General features: G+C 35.8%; 1 protein-coding gene across 15 annotated transcripts in view; it reads right to left on the bottom strand.

Annotated features, from left to right (window-relative positions):
• The window catches only part of SLC4A10 (solute carrier family 4 member 10), a 339,170-nt gene that overhangs the window by 32,963 nt on the left and 289,437 nt on the right, over positions 1-16,770 (bottom strand). For all 15 annotated transcript variants that reach the window (XM_023730462.1, XM_023730463.1, XM_023730460.1 and 12 more), the window contains 4 exons: positions 11,248-11,353; positions 2,559-2,720; positions 920-1,033; positions 53-214 (listed from right to left, as the gene is read on the bottom strand). In XM_023730462.1, the coding sequence (XP_023586230.1) occupies positions 53-214; positions 920-1,033; positions 2,559-2,720; positions 11,248-11,353 (544 nt within the window). The remainder of the gene's footprint in view (positions 1-52; positions 215-919; positions 1,034-2,558; positions 2,721-11,247; positions 11,354-16,770) is intronic.

Here is a 16,770-nt window from a genome sequence, read left to right as displayed (position 1 = left end):
TTGATGTCAGTTAATTCAGAATATTTACATTAAAATGGATGTTAAAATATACCTTTAACTTATGCTCTTTTCTGTTGATGATGACAGCTGTAATCTGTTGGTCCATAAAAATTAGAATAGTGCAAAGCAAAGCTGGAATAATAGCAGCTATTACTGTCCACCACGGATTTGGACCTAAAGGTGTCACAAACCAGCCACGATCATCTCTTGTGGGCTGTGAAGAACAAAAGAATGTACATAGTCATTAGCTGAATTAATGAACACCTAATTAAATTCTTATGGATGCTACAAGGCAAGTCCTAATTATAAACTAATATGCTTAGTGGGCTATACTGTATTTATTAATAATAGCTAATACTCACAAAGCATTTATAAGGTACCAGGCACCGTTCTAAGTCATTTAAATATTTTAAACTCATTTTATCTTTACAGTACTCTATAGACGGTGATACAGATGAGGAAATGAAGCTGGACAAGGTTGAGTAAATGGCCCAAGGTCACATACCTAGTTAGTAACATGGTCAGAATTCTATTCTAAACCTATTTATACCTGTATTTCAAGTCCCTATCCACCATGTAATTCTGCCCCATTAGAAAATGAATCAATGTAATATATTTTTCTTAGTTTCAAAATGCTTCCTTATCTTTCAGGAACATTGTATATAGATATTCCAACTGGAAAAGTTGACAGAAAAAATTTTCAAGCATTCTCTAGGTTTCTATTTCTTTGATTCTTACTTTTAATATTAGACCAAAATTTTAGTCATGCTGTAGATATTTTATTTACTGCTTTGTTAATCTGTATTCTTTATATTTTCAAGAAAATCCCACGTATTGGGGTTACAGACACCATCTAAATGAAGATTAGACCTAGGGAAATAGGGAATTGGACAGGTAGTAGATGCTATGATAACTTCACCTTGAAGACACTTGGCACTTGTAGTTTTGGAGATGGAATCCCAATGGCATAGTCAATTAAAACCATACACAGAATTGTAAGAAAAACAGCAAAGTCACTCACTATTGATCGAACCTAGAAATAATGAAAAGCACTTGTCACTTCAAGGAGCTAGAAACAGTGATGACTACTCAGGAACATAATCTAGAGTCACACTTTATAAACACTTCCTGATGTAATATCACAATATTATTTTTTATGCATACCACAATATTACCATCAGCTCTGTCAGAACCTAAATATGTATTTATATATCTACGTCATTAAGATTGATACACACTCAACCTTTCCAGAATTAAGCACTACAAAACAGCTGCAATGGTGATTGTGCTGTTTTAAGTATTTATTTAAAACCTAAGTGTATTATGAACCCAAGACTGTGAAACTTTAGAACACAGAACAAGGTTGCATGGTCAGAACTTGGCTGAGTTTAGGGCTCTTTTTCACATAGCTAATTTTTTTTTTTTTGTAGCTGATGTGCAGTTTATTGGCTGCAAAACAAATGTATAACAATGGGACTCGGAAGACTGTCACATAGTTAATATGATAAATCCAAAGCACCATAAAATAAAATTATCTACTTGTATTAAAGAAACACAAAGTTTTAGTTAGTTTATCTGGGATGTAAGTATGGCAGCAGAAAATACGCACAACAGAGTGGGCAAATTTAAAAGTTATTCTAGGTAAAGCGGTTTTTAAAGCCATTTCTCATTTATAAAGCCATCTTTGAGCAAATATTCTTACACAATTAGCAACAAGATCTGGTTTCTGTTAGGATGCTTTTATGACACTTGCACAACCACACACAAAATGCTAACAAATAGTGTTTCCATTTACCAAAAAAAGAATTTTGTATTAATCAAGTTAAGCTTTCAGCCAAAAGACATGAATCTTCCATCTTAGTCAGGGAAGGAGGAGAGGAGAAAAACAAAAACCCTCCGTGTTAGAAATAGCTCTTGAAACATTTTTCCACAGTGAAATTTTGATTATAATCTTTAGCTCATCCCAAAAGAGCTTGTTATCTTTCTTTTTTTCTTTTCTCCCCACTAAAAGCAACATTATAGGTGTTACTTTGCAGTGCTAAACATTGAACTAAGCTGCTTTTTTCTGTTTACTATCCTTTCCAAATATGCAGATGCAAAACGGATGGGTTAGGAGGGACTGACACTTTAAAAACGAAAAAGAAAATAGTGTTTCCGTGAGTCTGGCAGGGGCTTCCCATTAGAGAGTATAACAGTGGTTCCTCTCAGGTGTCTGTCAGGCTGGAATAGTTCCCAATTGCACTGTTCATGGGGCAAGAGAGCGGCAGTCAGGAACAGTGTGTGCTCTCCGTTTCCAAAAACAAAAGCGGGAAACTGAGAGTTTACCTTCGGGATTTGTAGTTAGGAAGAAAGCTTGGAGCATGTGTGCGTGCTATACACTTGTATCCTGAAATGCTTTCTTTTCACCTCCCTCACTCCACCCCCAGCCCAAAGTCAAAAGCTTTTTAGTGATTCCTTTTATCACATCAATTGCTCTTTCTTTTGTCCTAAAACATGAATGACTCCATAACCTGCTTTGTTATTTTACAATCTGACCAGGGAAATTATAGTCTAAGTACCTTTGTTGGAAAATATCGACTGGTCTTGAATTGCTTCAGAGTGGCTGACATAGTAACTGTGGAAAAGAACAGGATCACTGACCAAAACAGAACATCTGGAACATACGGGTGTTCATGGCCACAGGCTCGTCCAACATACTCTCCATGCAGTGATTTGCATTCCTGCCAGAGGAAGTAAAAGAAATGGGTTATTAAGAAAAAAACAGGACACATTTCTTTCAGAAAACGAACATTTTAAGATTGACTGCAGTTGAGATGGTAAGGCTTTTCATCTGTGTCTCTCATTATGCTTTACAAAGTCTATTTGGAAAGGTAGTGAGAAAAATAAAAGATGTATATTACGTAAAATTTAAACATAAATCACTTTTAAAAATTTTTTCCATTTTCAAATTAAAGTCTATAAAATCAATTCATTTACTTCTCTGTGTATATTTAACCGAATATCTACTGTTTCTAACACTAGATTTATTGAAAATATGATATGTTTGATAGTGAGTGATTACTAGGGCCAGATATTCTGCAAAGCCCTTTAATGCATTATTTCAATTAACTTTCACATTAACTCTATAAAAGTGGTTGACATTATTATTTTTATTTCATGTCTGAGGAAATAGAGCTTAGAGAGGTTAAATAATTTGCTATGGTCTCACTGCTGCTGGGGGCCAGCAGAGCTGCAGTGGGAATATCATTGCATATTAAAGAAGAACGATGATTTTGTAGAATTATCTAGTCCAAAAGCTACAGAAAATGGGGATATGTAATTACTGAAATAAAATAGTGAGTCAAAGATGGGGCTCTTGGATTTAGATTAAAGAACAAATGAGAAAATGTTACTACATGAGCAAGGCAAAACTCACACATTTACTATGACTTCTCCATGATTTTTTTCTGTTTTCTGGTACTATATTCCTGTAAGCCCTTGAAAGACCATTTATAATTACTGCCTTAGCCATATGGTGGCAGCAAAGTCAAAAAAATTTTCTTTCTCCATGAAAAACAGAGCATTTTAAACATTAAGTATCTTGAAAGGAAAAAAAAAAATTCTTTTAAAATCATTTTAGTTTCACTTATTTTATTTAGAAAAAATCAGATTCCAAAAGAATTTAATTTTTATTTCAAAAAGAAAAAGAAAAGTTTAAATGATCCAGTGACCTCATTAGTCCTCGAGGTACTCTGGCCCTGAACAGAAATTGAATTGGGCCATAGTACAGAGAGATCCTAGAGGAAAATATGGACAGGTGGGTTGATTATTAAAATAGAGGCCACAGAATGAATCCAACCTCGGGCCCCAGACCCCTTGAAGAGCAGAATATAAGAAACTTCAAAATATCCTAGAATAAATCACAACTAGTTACATTAGCATCGGAAAACAAACAAATAAGTAGCAAAATCTACTTAGGCCAGCTATCATAAGCTTAGGATTCCTGGGAAATAATGTTAGACATCTTACAATTGTCTAAAAGAATTCTGACCCCTTTTGTAATCTAACTGCTGGCTAAAGTTGAATTCCAATTATCCATGGTAAGTTAATACAGAGCACAATAACTCGGCTAATTAAAAAAGAAGAAGAAGAAAAAAAAAAAAAACTCAGAAAAATTCCCCAGGTCTTAATTATAGCTTTAAGTTTCTTTCTCTCAAAACTCTGTAAAAATAAAGTAGCAAAAACGAGTCCTTTGCATTTTTCAGTTTCTTCTCCCCTGTCCAGAGCTACTAGAGCAATTAACTCAGCAATGTAATAGGTAAGCAGAATGGCTAAATATAAAGAAGAGCTAAAAGTCTACAATAAACATATTACCTATAGATTTGTGACCATCTTCTGTCTTTTGTTCAGTATAAAAGTCTTTTAAATATTCTTTAGGCTTGGCTAGGTCTTGCTCTCAATTCTTAAAAATACAGATGCCATTTAAAGGATCATTTAACTGTCATATAATCTATAATAAATTGCCAGTAGCTTGCCTAGTTACTTTAATTCAAAGCAAATAAGAAAATAACACTTTATTTTTTCTTCCTTTTGAGGGTACAGTATGCTAATTAAAAAAGAAAAAAAATTTGACTTACTAAATTCTACATTTTCAGGTTTATATGAATTGTACCCTCCAATACAAACACACACAACAATAACAAATCCTGAGATTTGGAAGTGAAACCAAATCCAAATACTGGTCTCTTATTTTGAGTCGAACATATGGTTTTACTTACAATGGGTACTCAAAAAATGCTTCTTGACAAACTGATTTCCACTACATGTTATTCTAACAAGGTCTAAGTTTCAACAATTTTATAAGTTGGCAAAAATTAAGTTTCATAAAATAATTAAGTAAACTTGGCATTAATCTCTTGCCCCCTATATACATAGAAGCTAAATATGTAATTCAGGCACTGAAATACTTACTAATCTATTGCTAGTTAACTGCTTGTGAGTATTTTAGACGTTGCCACATTGCCTAAGAATTCCTTATAATGGCTGATTTTGAGATATTTCTAAAAATACATTTAAAACAGAAACCTAAGTATTTTAGCTTGCCATAAAAGATTTGCATTAAGTATTAAATTTGTGAAGTAGCACTACTTTACAAAGAAATCACTAAATACTACTGTACATTTACTATGCATATAGCAGTTTGGGAGAATCAAAGAGAGCTAAAGTTCTTTGCTTTTGCTAAGTTAACAAGGTAAAAATTATAATTCATGAATATGAAACAATTCAATAAAACAATACAGGACTTGCCAAATAAATAATATATAAAGTACATGTTTTATGGCTATTTTTACAAAAACAGTTAAAATAGCCATTAGCACAGTATTTTATTTAAAAAAAAAAAGTTTGATGATACTGATGATTATACTGAGGAAAAATCAGCACAACAATTAGGACAAAAACATCTAGACATTTTCATTGACATAAAAATTACAAGTTTTTTTCATTATGTAACATTTTCTTTGGTGATAAAGGCTATTTCTGGTCAAGATTAGCAATCATCCATTGCAAAAACTGCTTTTAACTAATGAAAAATAATATGCAAATTTCTGCCAGAATGTTCACACCTAGTATAGAACTTTAAAAAAAAAAATGCTAGATTTGCTTTAATTGCAAAATATTTATTCACTATAGTCTGCTTGACCCCAAAACTTTTAGTATCTAAAATTAACTCATGGCTAGCTAGATGAATTTCACTGTAGTCTGTCTCTTAGAAGGTCATTATTCAGGTTTTGCTATTACATAGAATGAATATTATTATTTGGCATTAAATTACTCAGAACTTACAAAGTACAGAGTACATTATCATGGTTATATATGACTATATGAAGAAGAACATGGCATCAGGATTGGTGGAAGACTCATTAACAACCTGTGATATGCAGATGACACAGCCATGCTTGCTGAGAGTGAAGAGGACTTGAAGCACTTACTGATGAAGAACAAAGACCACGGACTTCAGTATGGATTACACCTCAACATAAAGATAACAAAAATCCTCACAACTGGACCAATAAGCAACATCACGATAAACAAAGAAAATATTGAAATTGTCAAGGACTTCGTTTTACTTGGATTCACAATCAACATCCACGGAAGCAGCAGTCAAGAAACCAAAGGACACATTGCACTGGGTAAATCCGCTGCAAAAGACGTCTTTGAAGTGTTGAAAAGCAAAGATGTCACTTTAAGGACTAAGGTGAGCCTGACCCAACCCATGGTGTTTTCAATCACCTCACATGCACGAGAAAGCTGGACAATGAATAAGAAAGACTGAAGAAGAATTGACGCTTTAGGATTATGGTGTTGGAGAAGAATATTGACTCTACCATGGACTACCAGAAGAACGAACAGATCTGTCTTGGAAGAAGTACAGCCAGAATGCTTCTTAGAAGCAAGGATTGCGAGACTTTGTCTCACCTACTTTGGGCATGTTATCAGGAGGGACCAGACCCTAGAGAACGACATCATGTTTAGTAAAGTAGAGGGTCAGCAGAAAAAAAGGAAGACCTTCAACAAAATGGATTAACACAGTGGCTGTAACAATGGGCATAGCAACAATTGTGAGGATGGAGCAGGCCCAGGCAGTGTTTTATTCTATTGTACACAGGGTCAATATGAGTCGAAATTGACTCGGCAGCACCTAACGACAACAACATTAGCATGTTAAATAATTTAGAGTTGGGATTATTTGAGTTTCTGGAGTGAAGAGTACATGAAAGTGAGGAACATAAGCCAGGGGCTCTTTTTATTCATTACTGTTGTAATATATAGCATAATATTCGCCAATTCAACATTTTTCATGTGTATGATTCCGTGACACCAATCACATCAATCATGTTGTACAACCATCACCAGTATCTGTTACCAAGTTTTTCATCACTATAAACAGAAACTCAATGCTTCCTAAACATTGACTCACCATTTCACTCTCCCTCCCACCCCTGGTAACCACTGATAAACCTTGGTTTCTATACATTGCCTATTCTAGGTTATTTCATATAAGTAAGATCATATAATATTTATCCTTTTGTGATTGACTTACTTCACTCAGCTTAATGTTTTCAAGGTTCATCCATGTTGTATGTAGCATGTATCAGAGCAAGGGGCTCTTTTGACATAACATCTTTATAGTTTACAGAATGAGCATATAGATGGAGACCCACTACTGAACGGATCCACCATTATCCCATGTTTAAATTTTGAATAACTATAGCATTATTTCTTGTTCAACTCATCATTTCTTTTACTGGTCAATTTAAATGGCTCACTGAGAGGAAACAGACTGGAAATGTTATTTTTCTAGGGAAAAACGGAACAGAAGAAATGGTAACTATAACAGAAGAAAACAATAAGAGTAAGTGAAGAGTTATTATTCTAGAGAAAATGCTTAAAGTAAGAGTAAAGGTAGAGAAATGTAAGTCAAGACAGAATTTTAAACAGAGGGTGTCTTAGTTATCTAGTGCTGCTATAACAGAAATACCACAAGTGGATGGCTTTAGCAAACGGAATTTTTTTTCTCACAGTTTAGGATGTTAGACGTCTGAATTCAGGGTGCTGGCTCTAGCAGAAGGCTTTTTCTCTCTCTTGGCTCTGGAGGAAGGTCCTTGTCTCTTTGAGCTCCTGCTTCTAGGCAATCTTCGTGTGGCTTGGCATCTCTTGTCCCCCATCTATGCTCTCTTGCTTGCTTGTTTAATCTCCTTTTTATCTCAAAAGAGATTAACTCAAGATATACCCTAATCCTGCCTCATTAAAATAATAAACATAACCTAATCCTCATTGACATAAGCTATGTCGATGTTAATCCTGCCTCATTAACATAAAAAACACAACACATTCACAAATGGGATTATAACCACAGGCAGAGGTTAAGATTTACAACACATATTTTTGGGGTACACAATTCAATCCATAACATTCCACCCTTTAGCCGCCCCAAATTCATGTCCTTGCCACATGTAAAACACATTTGCCCCATCACCCAAAACTCATTGTCGTTGAGTCAATTTCGACTCATAGTGACTCTAGGACAGAGTAGAACTGCCCCACGAGGTTTCCAAAGAGCTGCTGGTAGATTCAAACAGCTGACCTTTTGATTAACAGCCAACATCCTACCTCATCACATCATCCCAAAAGTCTTAAATCAACTCCGAGTCCAAAATCTCATCTTCTGAATCATCTAAATCAAATATAGGTGGGACTTTAGATGATTCCATCCTGGGGCAAAATTTCTCTTCATCTGTGAACCTGTGAAATCTAGACTACAAGTTATCTGCTTCCAAAGTACACTGGCAGAATAGGCACAAGGTAGACATTTCCATTACAAATGGGAGAAACTGGAGGGAAAGAAGGGATAACAGGCATCAAGCAAGTCCAAAACCCAGCAGAACAAATTACATCAGCTCTCAAGGCTTGAAAATAATCTTCTCTTCTCTGAGACCATCTAAGCAATGGCTCTGCCCTCCAGACTCTGGGTGTTGGCCATGCCCTCTAGATTCTGGGTGGAAGCCCATCGGCCCTGGGCTTCAGCTCTGCCTTCCAGGCCCACTGGGATGGCAACTCTGCTCCCTTGACTTTGGGCAGCCCCATTCTCCTAGTCCATCTAAGTAGTGGCCCCACTCCCTTGGTCCTGGTAGGCTCCGTTTTTCTGGCCCTTAGGCATGGCAGCCCTGCCCCCTCAGCTTTGGGCAGAAGCCCATACCCCTGGCACATCTTAATGGCAGCTCCACACTCTGAAATTGAGTTGGTGAAGACTGAACTCCCTGAAACCTAGGCAGCTGTGGTCCCACCCTTTGAGATCCAGGAGATTGTGGCCCCATCCTTTGAAACCAGGAAGGCCCTGCTTCCTGTGCTCCTTCTAATAGCTTTGCTAATTTCTGAGCTGCTCCAGGGATGGCCTTTTTCTTTTCTTTGAGGACAACAGATGTAGCTCCTTTGGCCCATTTCTTGTCTGTAGAATTCCAAAAGGCAGACAGCTTTGTTTTCTTTTGTTTTTTCTCTGTCCCCTTCAGTCTAAGCTGATGGGTTTTCTGCTGTGGTAGTTGGTTAGATTCATCAGTCACAGGTTTAATCTCTTTAACAAACAATTGTGTAGCCATATGCTTGGTGAAAATTCTAGGGCACGTGTCCTTAGTTTTTACAAAAGAATTTTCCAAATCTTTACGTTCTATTTCCATTTTGCCCAGTTTATTTTTAAGTCCATCTCTTTCCTCTCACATTTTACTATAAGCAATAAGGAGAAACTACATTGTCCCTTTAAGATCTTGATTAGAAATGTCATCAGCCAGCTATCCTAGTTCATCACTTAGAAGTTCTACCTTCCACCAAACATTTGAACATAATTCAGACAAGTTCTTTGCCACTCCATAAAAAGCATCACCCTTCCTTCATTGTCCAATTACGTATTCATTATTTTCTTTTACAGTTCACCAGAAGCACACTTAACGTCCACATTTCTAGCAACATTCTGTTGCTGGCGCTATATGTATTCTCTAAGACAAGACACTTTCTTTATAGTTCTCATCACTTCCTTCTGAGCCTCATCAGAATCACCTTTGACGTCCACAATTCTACTAAGAATCTCTTTAAGGCAATATAGGCTTTTACTATTAAGCACCTTAAAACTCTTCCAGTCTCTACCCATCACCCAATTCCAAAACCACTTCCACATTTTAGATATCTGTTAGAGCAACACCCTGCTCTCGGTACCAAATTCCATTTTAGTTACCTAGTGCTGCTGTAACAGAAATACCACAAGGGGACGGCTTTAACAAACAGAAATTTATTTTCTCACAGTTTAGGAGACTGGAAGTCCAAATTCAGGGTGGCAGCTTTAGGGGAAGGCTTTCTCTCTCTCTTGGCTCTGGAGGAAGGTCCTTGTCTCTTTGAGCTTCTGTTCCTAGGAAATCTTCACGTGACTTGGCATCTCTCTTTCCCCATCTCTGCTTCGTTTGCTTGCTTGTTTAACCTCTTTTATATCTTGAGAATGACTCAAGATACACCCTAATCCTGCCTCATTAACATAACAAAATATACCTCATTCACAAATGGGATTATAACCACAGGCAAAGGTTAGGATCTACAACACATATTTTGAGGGGACACAATTCGATCCATACCAGAGGGCAAAAAATTTGATTTTGATTCTGAAAGAAAACAAATTTAATGAGAAAATAGGCAATAGGTCAAATGTTATTACAAGAATCATATTTAGAGTTTTATAATATCTGTACAATCTATGTTCCACTAGCTGGTCTACTTACTAAAATATAAAATTTTAGTGTTTGATAAGATGAACTAGAATTCATATAATCTTGTGCTGATGGTTGCATTGGGATTTGAGCTTATACAGGTAGGTAAAGCGGCAGAAGCTTTGGATTATAATATTTGTAACTGGGAAGAGAAGAAAAGAAACTAGGAATATTCAGATTTTAATGTTTGTTAACAGGAGAACATGTTTAGATTTTCAAATTAAATATTTAATTGAATAGAAGAAAATGATGCGATAGAGGTACACAAACATTATAATAGATTAAGGAGAATTGAGAAATGTGTCCATGAGAAAAATAAAACCACAAAACAGAGAAAAGCCAAAGAAAATTAAACAAAGGTACAGGATTTAACTGTGATAAATGAAAAATATATTCCCATTCCCTTCCTTGAGTGAAAGATAAGGGGAAAAAAATGGAAGTAAGGAAGCCCTTGCTGAGAAAGGTGCCAGAATTTTGTTAAGAAAAATGACTTCCGTTTCTACCAAAGACTTAGTATTGACACTAAAATATTAACAAACATCCCCTCCCCCTCAGCATACTCTGAACAGCTGGAGCATTATTACAGAAGAAAGTAAAAGCATTGTGGGTTCGTCACACAGGAGGCAGATTTAATCCTGCCATATGGTTTCATTTAGGTCAATACCACTCTTATTTAATGTGCTTTCTGTTAATCTCAGTTACATTATTCTGTATCTGTATGCTTTTGGAGTAATCCAGGCCTACTATTAGGAAAACTTTAACTTAATAATGACAGAAATTCCAGCTTATGGATGACTATCTGATACTGCTTAAATTAAAACTAAAGCAAAACTCTATCCCTTGTATAATAATATGCATTCAAATAATTTATCTTAGTGGCAATAATTAATTCAAAATGTCAACAAAAGCCCTTAAAGTAATAAGTCTCAAGCTACGACTAATCTTTCAGTGTTTCACTTACCGACACAGTTAAATTCTCCCAAATTATGTCAGAGGCAGATATATTGGAGTCCCTCCATTCCTTCAGTGTATCATTGCTGGGATTATGGGGTTCCACACAGTTACACCTGAAAATGCAAAATAGTGTCTTTTGTGAAATAAGTAGCTTTTTGTTACTGTACCTAAAACAAATGAGTAACGGGTCCTTCTTTCCCAGTCAGAGCTTTTCTCCATCTGAGAGGCAAGTAGTTAGGTCATCCTAAACTACTCTAGCACAGGCTATTTCCATAAAGCAGGATAGATATATTGCTAAGATTCTAGACCACACTACATTGTTTACTAGAATGAGGTCATTCCCTATCGGTCCCAGTTACAGAAATTACTTAAAAGTGTATGTTAGTACACAGGTCTTTTGGGACCTTTTAAACCTGAATGTCTTGTAGACTTCACAGCTACCATTTGCCTCTAAATTTTAAGTGGAAAAATTATAAATGTCTAAATATCTTATCACAATTTACTTAATTAATATTGTACAACCATATCAATTATTTCATTTGAAATAGTTAACTCACAGTCTAAAGAGAATTTATAACCTTGCTATATAATTCAAATTAAAGTGGTTGAAGCGAGGATCTTAGCCGTCTCAGGATATACTATTCTTTGTGTTGCGTGATAGTCCTATTAAAAATCAAAAATCAATATACCATGCAAACCCAAGCTGAATGCTGGGTGCGGGCAGGAGCAGATAGAAGAAGAAAAAATTGGACATAGTAGCATTATTATGTTATAGAAAACACAGTCTGTGATCTCACATTTTTATAACTTTATAATTCAGTGAGGAGAAGATGTCATAAACAAAATATCCTCCGCTTTTTGTAAGTTTGCTTTACGACACTTCACTTTTACAAAAGACCTATATTAGTACCTGTTTTCGCTAACCAAAAGAAACCCAAAGAGGATTTTTGCTTTTACGAAAAAAGGCGAAAAACGGAAATAGTGTTCAGAGTTTGTTTTGCAGCCACCCGTTAAAGAGGCAGCACGCACCCTAAGCAGCGAAAGTGGCGTTGCCAAGCTCCTTCCCTGGGAACTACACTCAGCATCTCAGCTTTTACTGTATGTTAGTGTTATTTTAGGTTTTATATGTTATTTGGTATGATTTGGTAGGTTATTTTTTGCATTTAGGAATGCTCAAAATTTTTTCCCATATAAATTAATGGTAATTGCTTCTTTGCTGTATGCCCTTTCCGCTTATGGATAGCAGAGGAAACCTTTATAGCTATTCCCCCTTCTCCCTTTTGGTACTATTATAGTTATAGATATCTATATATGTTACAAACCCTACAATATATTGCTTTAGTTATTACTTTATATAATTTTGTATCTCTTAAAGAAGCTGAGAAAAAAAAGGAGACCAAGTATATACTTAAAGAGTTTGTTGTCTTAGAATTACACCATTACCTTTACTGGTGCTTTTTGTTTTTTCATGTGCATTCGAATTACTGAGGGAATATCGCCTGAAGAACTTCCTTTAAATTTTCTTATATAGCATGTCTGCTAGCACCAAATTCTCTCAGTTCTTCTTAATCTGGGAATGTTATTTTACCTTCTTTTTGTTGTCGTTGTTGTAAAAAATATAGTTACCACAACATTTGCCAATTTAGCATTTGTTACTTGTACAGTTAAGTGAAACCAATTACGTAGATCATGTTGTGCAACTATCACCAATATCTATTGCTATATTTTCCAGCCCCATAAACAAAAACTTAATGCTAGCTAGAAAGGTAGTTTTGCTGGATATAAAATTATTTTTCATCCTATTGCCTTCTAGCCTTCATTGTTTAAATGAGAACTCAGCTGTTAATCTTCTTGGGGCTTCCTTGTACGTTATGAGTCATTTTTCTCATTCTGCTTTCAAGATTTTCTCTTTCAACATTTTTACTATAATGTGTCTGTGTACATGTATCTCTTTGTATTTATCTAACATGGAATTTGTTAAGTTTCTGGGATGTGTAGATTAATGTTTTTCATCAAATTTGTTTTTTTTTTAGCCATTATTTCTTTGCATATTTCTTCTGCTCATTTGTCTCTCTCCTCTTCATCTGGAACTCTGATCAAGCATATATTGGTATGCTTAACGGTGTCCTGTGTCTCTACAGATTGTTCATTTTTCTTCATTCTTTTTCCTCTGTTCTTTGGATTGCATAATCTCTATTGATCTATCTTTAAGTTTGTTGATTCTCTCTTCTGCAAGCTCAAATCTACCGTTGACATACACTAGTGAATTGTTCACTTCAGTTATTATTGTACTTTTCAAATCCAAAAATTTCCATTTAGTCCTTTTTATAAATTTTTTTCTTTTTCTTTTTTTTATTGTATTTTAGATGAAGGTTTACAGAACAAACTAGCTTCTCACTAAACAGTTAGTACACATATTGTTTTATGACATTGGTTAACAACTCCATGACATCACAATACTCTCCCTTCTTGACCTTGGGTTCTTTATTACCAGCTTTCCTGTCCCCTCGTGCCTTCTAGTCCTTGCCCCTGGGCTGGTGTGCCCCTTTAGTCTCATTTTGTCCTATGGGCCTGTCTAATCTTTGGCTAAAGATGAACCTCTGGAGTGACTTCATTACTGGGTTAAAAAGGTGTCCGGGAGCCGTACTCCCAGGGTTTCTCCAGTCTCTGTCAGGCCAGTAAGTCTGGTCTTTTTTGAGTTAGAATTTTGTTCTACATTTTTCTTCAGCTCTGTCCAGGACCCTCTATTGTGATCCCTGTCAGAGCAGTCAGTGGTAGTAGCTGGGCACCATCTAGTCATACTGGACTCAGTCTGGTGAGGCCATGGTAGTTGTGGTCTATTAGTCCTTTGGACTAATCTTTCCCTTGTGTCTTTAGTTTTCTTCATTTTCCCTTGCTCCTGAAAGGATGAGACCAGTGGAGAATCTTAGATGGCTGCTCACAGGCTTTTAAGACCCCAGACACTACTCATCAAAGTAGAATGTAGAACATTTTCTTAATGAACTACGTTTTGCCAATTGACCTAGATGTTCCCTGAGACCATGGTCTCCCGAGCTCTTAGCCCAGTAATTCAATCCCTCAGGGAGTTGGGATTTCCCCATGAAGCTTCCATGACCTTACCCTGAACAAGTTGTGCTGGCTTCCCCAGTGTTGTGTACTGTCTTATCCTTCACCAAAGTTACCACTTATCTGTTGTTTATTTAGTGTTTTTCCACCCTCACCCCTCCTCTCCCTTGTAACCATCAAAGATTGTTTCTTTTTGTGTGTAAAACTTTTCATAAGTTTTGATAGCAGTGGTCTCATACAATATTTGTCCTTCTGTAATTGAATTATTTCATTCAGCATAATACCCTCCAGATTAATCTATGTTGTGAGATGCTTTGCAGAGTCATCATTGCTCTTTATATTTGGGTAGTACTCCATTGGGTGTATGTACCATAGTTTGTTTATCCATTCATCTACTGACAGGCATCTAGGGTGTTTCCATCTTTTTGCTATTGTGAACAATGCTGCAATGAACATTAGTGTGCATATGTCTATTCTTGTGATGGCTCTTATTTCTCTAGGATATATTCCTAGGAGTGGGATTGCTGGATCATATGGTATTTCTATTTCTAGCTTTCTAAGGAAGCACCATATCGTTTTCCAAAATGGTTGTATCACTTTGCATTCCCACCAGCAGTGCATAAGAGTTCCAATCTCCTCACAGCCTCTCCAACATTTGTTATTTTCTGTTTTTTTTTTTTTTTTTTTTTTTTTTGATTCATGCCAGTAATGCCGGTATAAGGTGGTATCTCATTGTGGTTTTGATTTGCATTTCTTCTAATGGCTAGTGATCACGAACATTTCCTCATGTGTCTGTTAGCTGCTTGAATGTCTTCTTTGGTGAAGTGTCTGCTCATTTCCTTTGCCCATTTTTTAATTGGACTGTTTGTCTTTTTGTTGTAGAGGTGTTGGTTTTTCCTGTAGATTTTAGAGATTAGACCTTTGTTGGATTTGTAACAGCCAAAAATATTTTTCCCAGTCTGTAGGTTCTCTTTTCACTCTTTTGGTGAAGAGTTTGGATGAGCATAAGAGTTTAGTTTTTAGAATATCCCAGTTATCTAGCTTATCTTCTGGAGTTTGTATGTTGTTATTTATGGTTTGTATCCTGTTAATGACGTGTATTAGGGTCTCTAGTGTTAATCTTATTTTTTCTTCTATGATCTTTATAGTTTTTGGTTTTATATTTAGGTCTTTGATCCATTTTGAATTAGTTTCTGTGTATGATGTAAGGTATGGGTCCTGTTTCATTTTTTGCAGATGGACATCCAGTTTTGCCAGCACCATTTGTTAAAAAGACTGTCTTTTCCCCATCTGATGGACTTTGGGCTCTTGTCGAAGATCAGGTGACTGTAGGTGGATGGATATACATCTGGGTTTTCAATTCTGTTCCATTGGTAATGTATCTGTTATTGTACCAGTACCAGGCTGTTTTGACTACCGTAGCTGTATAGTAGGTTCTGAGGTCAGGTAGTACAAGTCCTCCTACTTTACTCTTCTTCAATAGTGCTTTACTTATCCGGAGCCTCTTCCCTTTCCATATAAAGTTAATGATTGTTTTTTCCATCTCTTTAAAGAATGTTGTTGGTATTTGGATTGGGATTGCATTGTATTTGTAAATTGCTTTGGGTAGAATTGTCATTTTCACAATGTTGAGTCTGCCTATCCATGAGTATGGTATGATTTTCAATTTATGTAGATCTCTTTTGGTGTCTTGCAGTAGTATTTTGTTGTTTTCTTTGTATAGGTCATTTACATCCCTGTTTAGATTTATTCCTAAGTATTTTCTTTTTTTAGAGGCTATTGTAAATGATATTGTTTTCCTGATTTCCTTTTTATCAATCTCTTTATTGGTGTACAGAAATCAAATGGATTTTTGTATGTTTATCTTGTATCCTGCTACTCTGCTGAATCTTCCTATTAGTTCCAGCAGTTTTCTCATAGAGTCTTTTGGACTTTCTATATATAGAATCATATCATCTGCAAATAGGGACAGTTTCACTTCTTCATTGCCAATTTGGTTGCCATTTATTTCTTTTTCTTGCCTTACTGCTCTAGCTATGACTTCCAGCACAATGTTAAAGAAGAGTGGTGATAAAGGACATCCTTGTCTTGTTCCTGTTCTCAAGGGTAATGTTTTCAGCCTCTTTCCATTAAGAATGATGATGGCTGTTGGTTTTGTATAGATGTCTTTTATTATGTTGAGGAATTTCCCTTCTACACCTATTTTATTGAGAGTTTTTATCTGGAATGAGTGTTGGACTTTGTTGAATGCCTTTTCTGCATCGATTGAGATGATCATTTGATTCTTTTCTTTTATTTATGTGGTGGATTATGTTGATTGATTTTCTAATGTTGAACCATCCTTCCATACCTGGTATGAATCCTACTTGGTCATGGTGTATTATTTTTTTGATATGATGCTGAATTTTATTGGCTAGAATTTTGTTGAGAATTTTTGCATCTATATTCGTGAGAGATGTTGGTC

This window comes from Trichechus manatus, unplaced genomic scaffold (assembly GCF_000243295.1).
Source record: "Trichechus manatus latirostris isolate Lorelei unplaced genomic scaffold, TriManLat1.0 scaffold00036, whole genome shotgun sequence".
Lineage (NCBI taxonomy): Eukaryota > Metazoa > Chordata > Mammalia > Sirenia > Trichechidae > Trichechus > Trichechus manatus.
The sequence above is the reverse complement of the archived record's forward strand: the minus strand, read 5'-3'. Positions and strand labels throughout refer to the sequence as shown.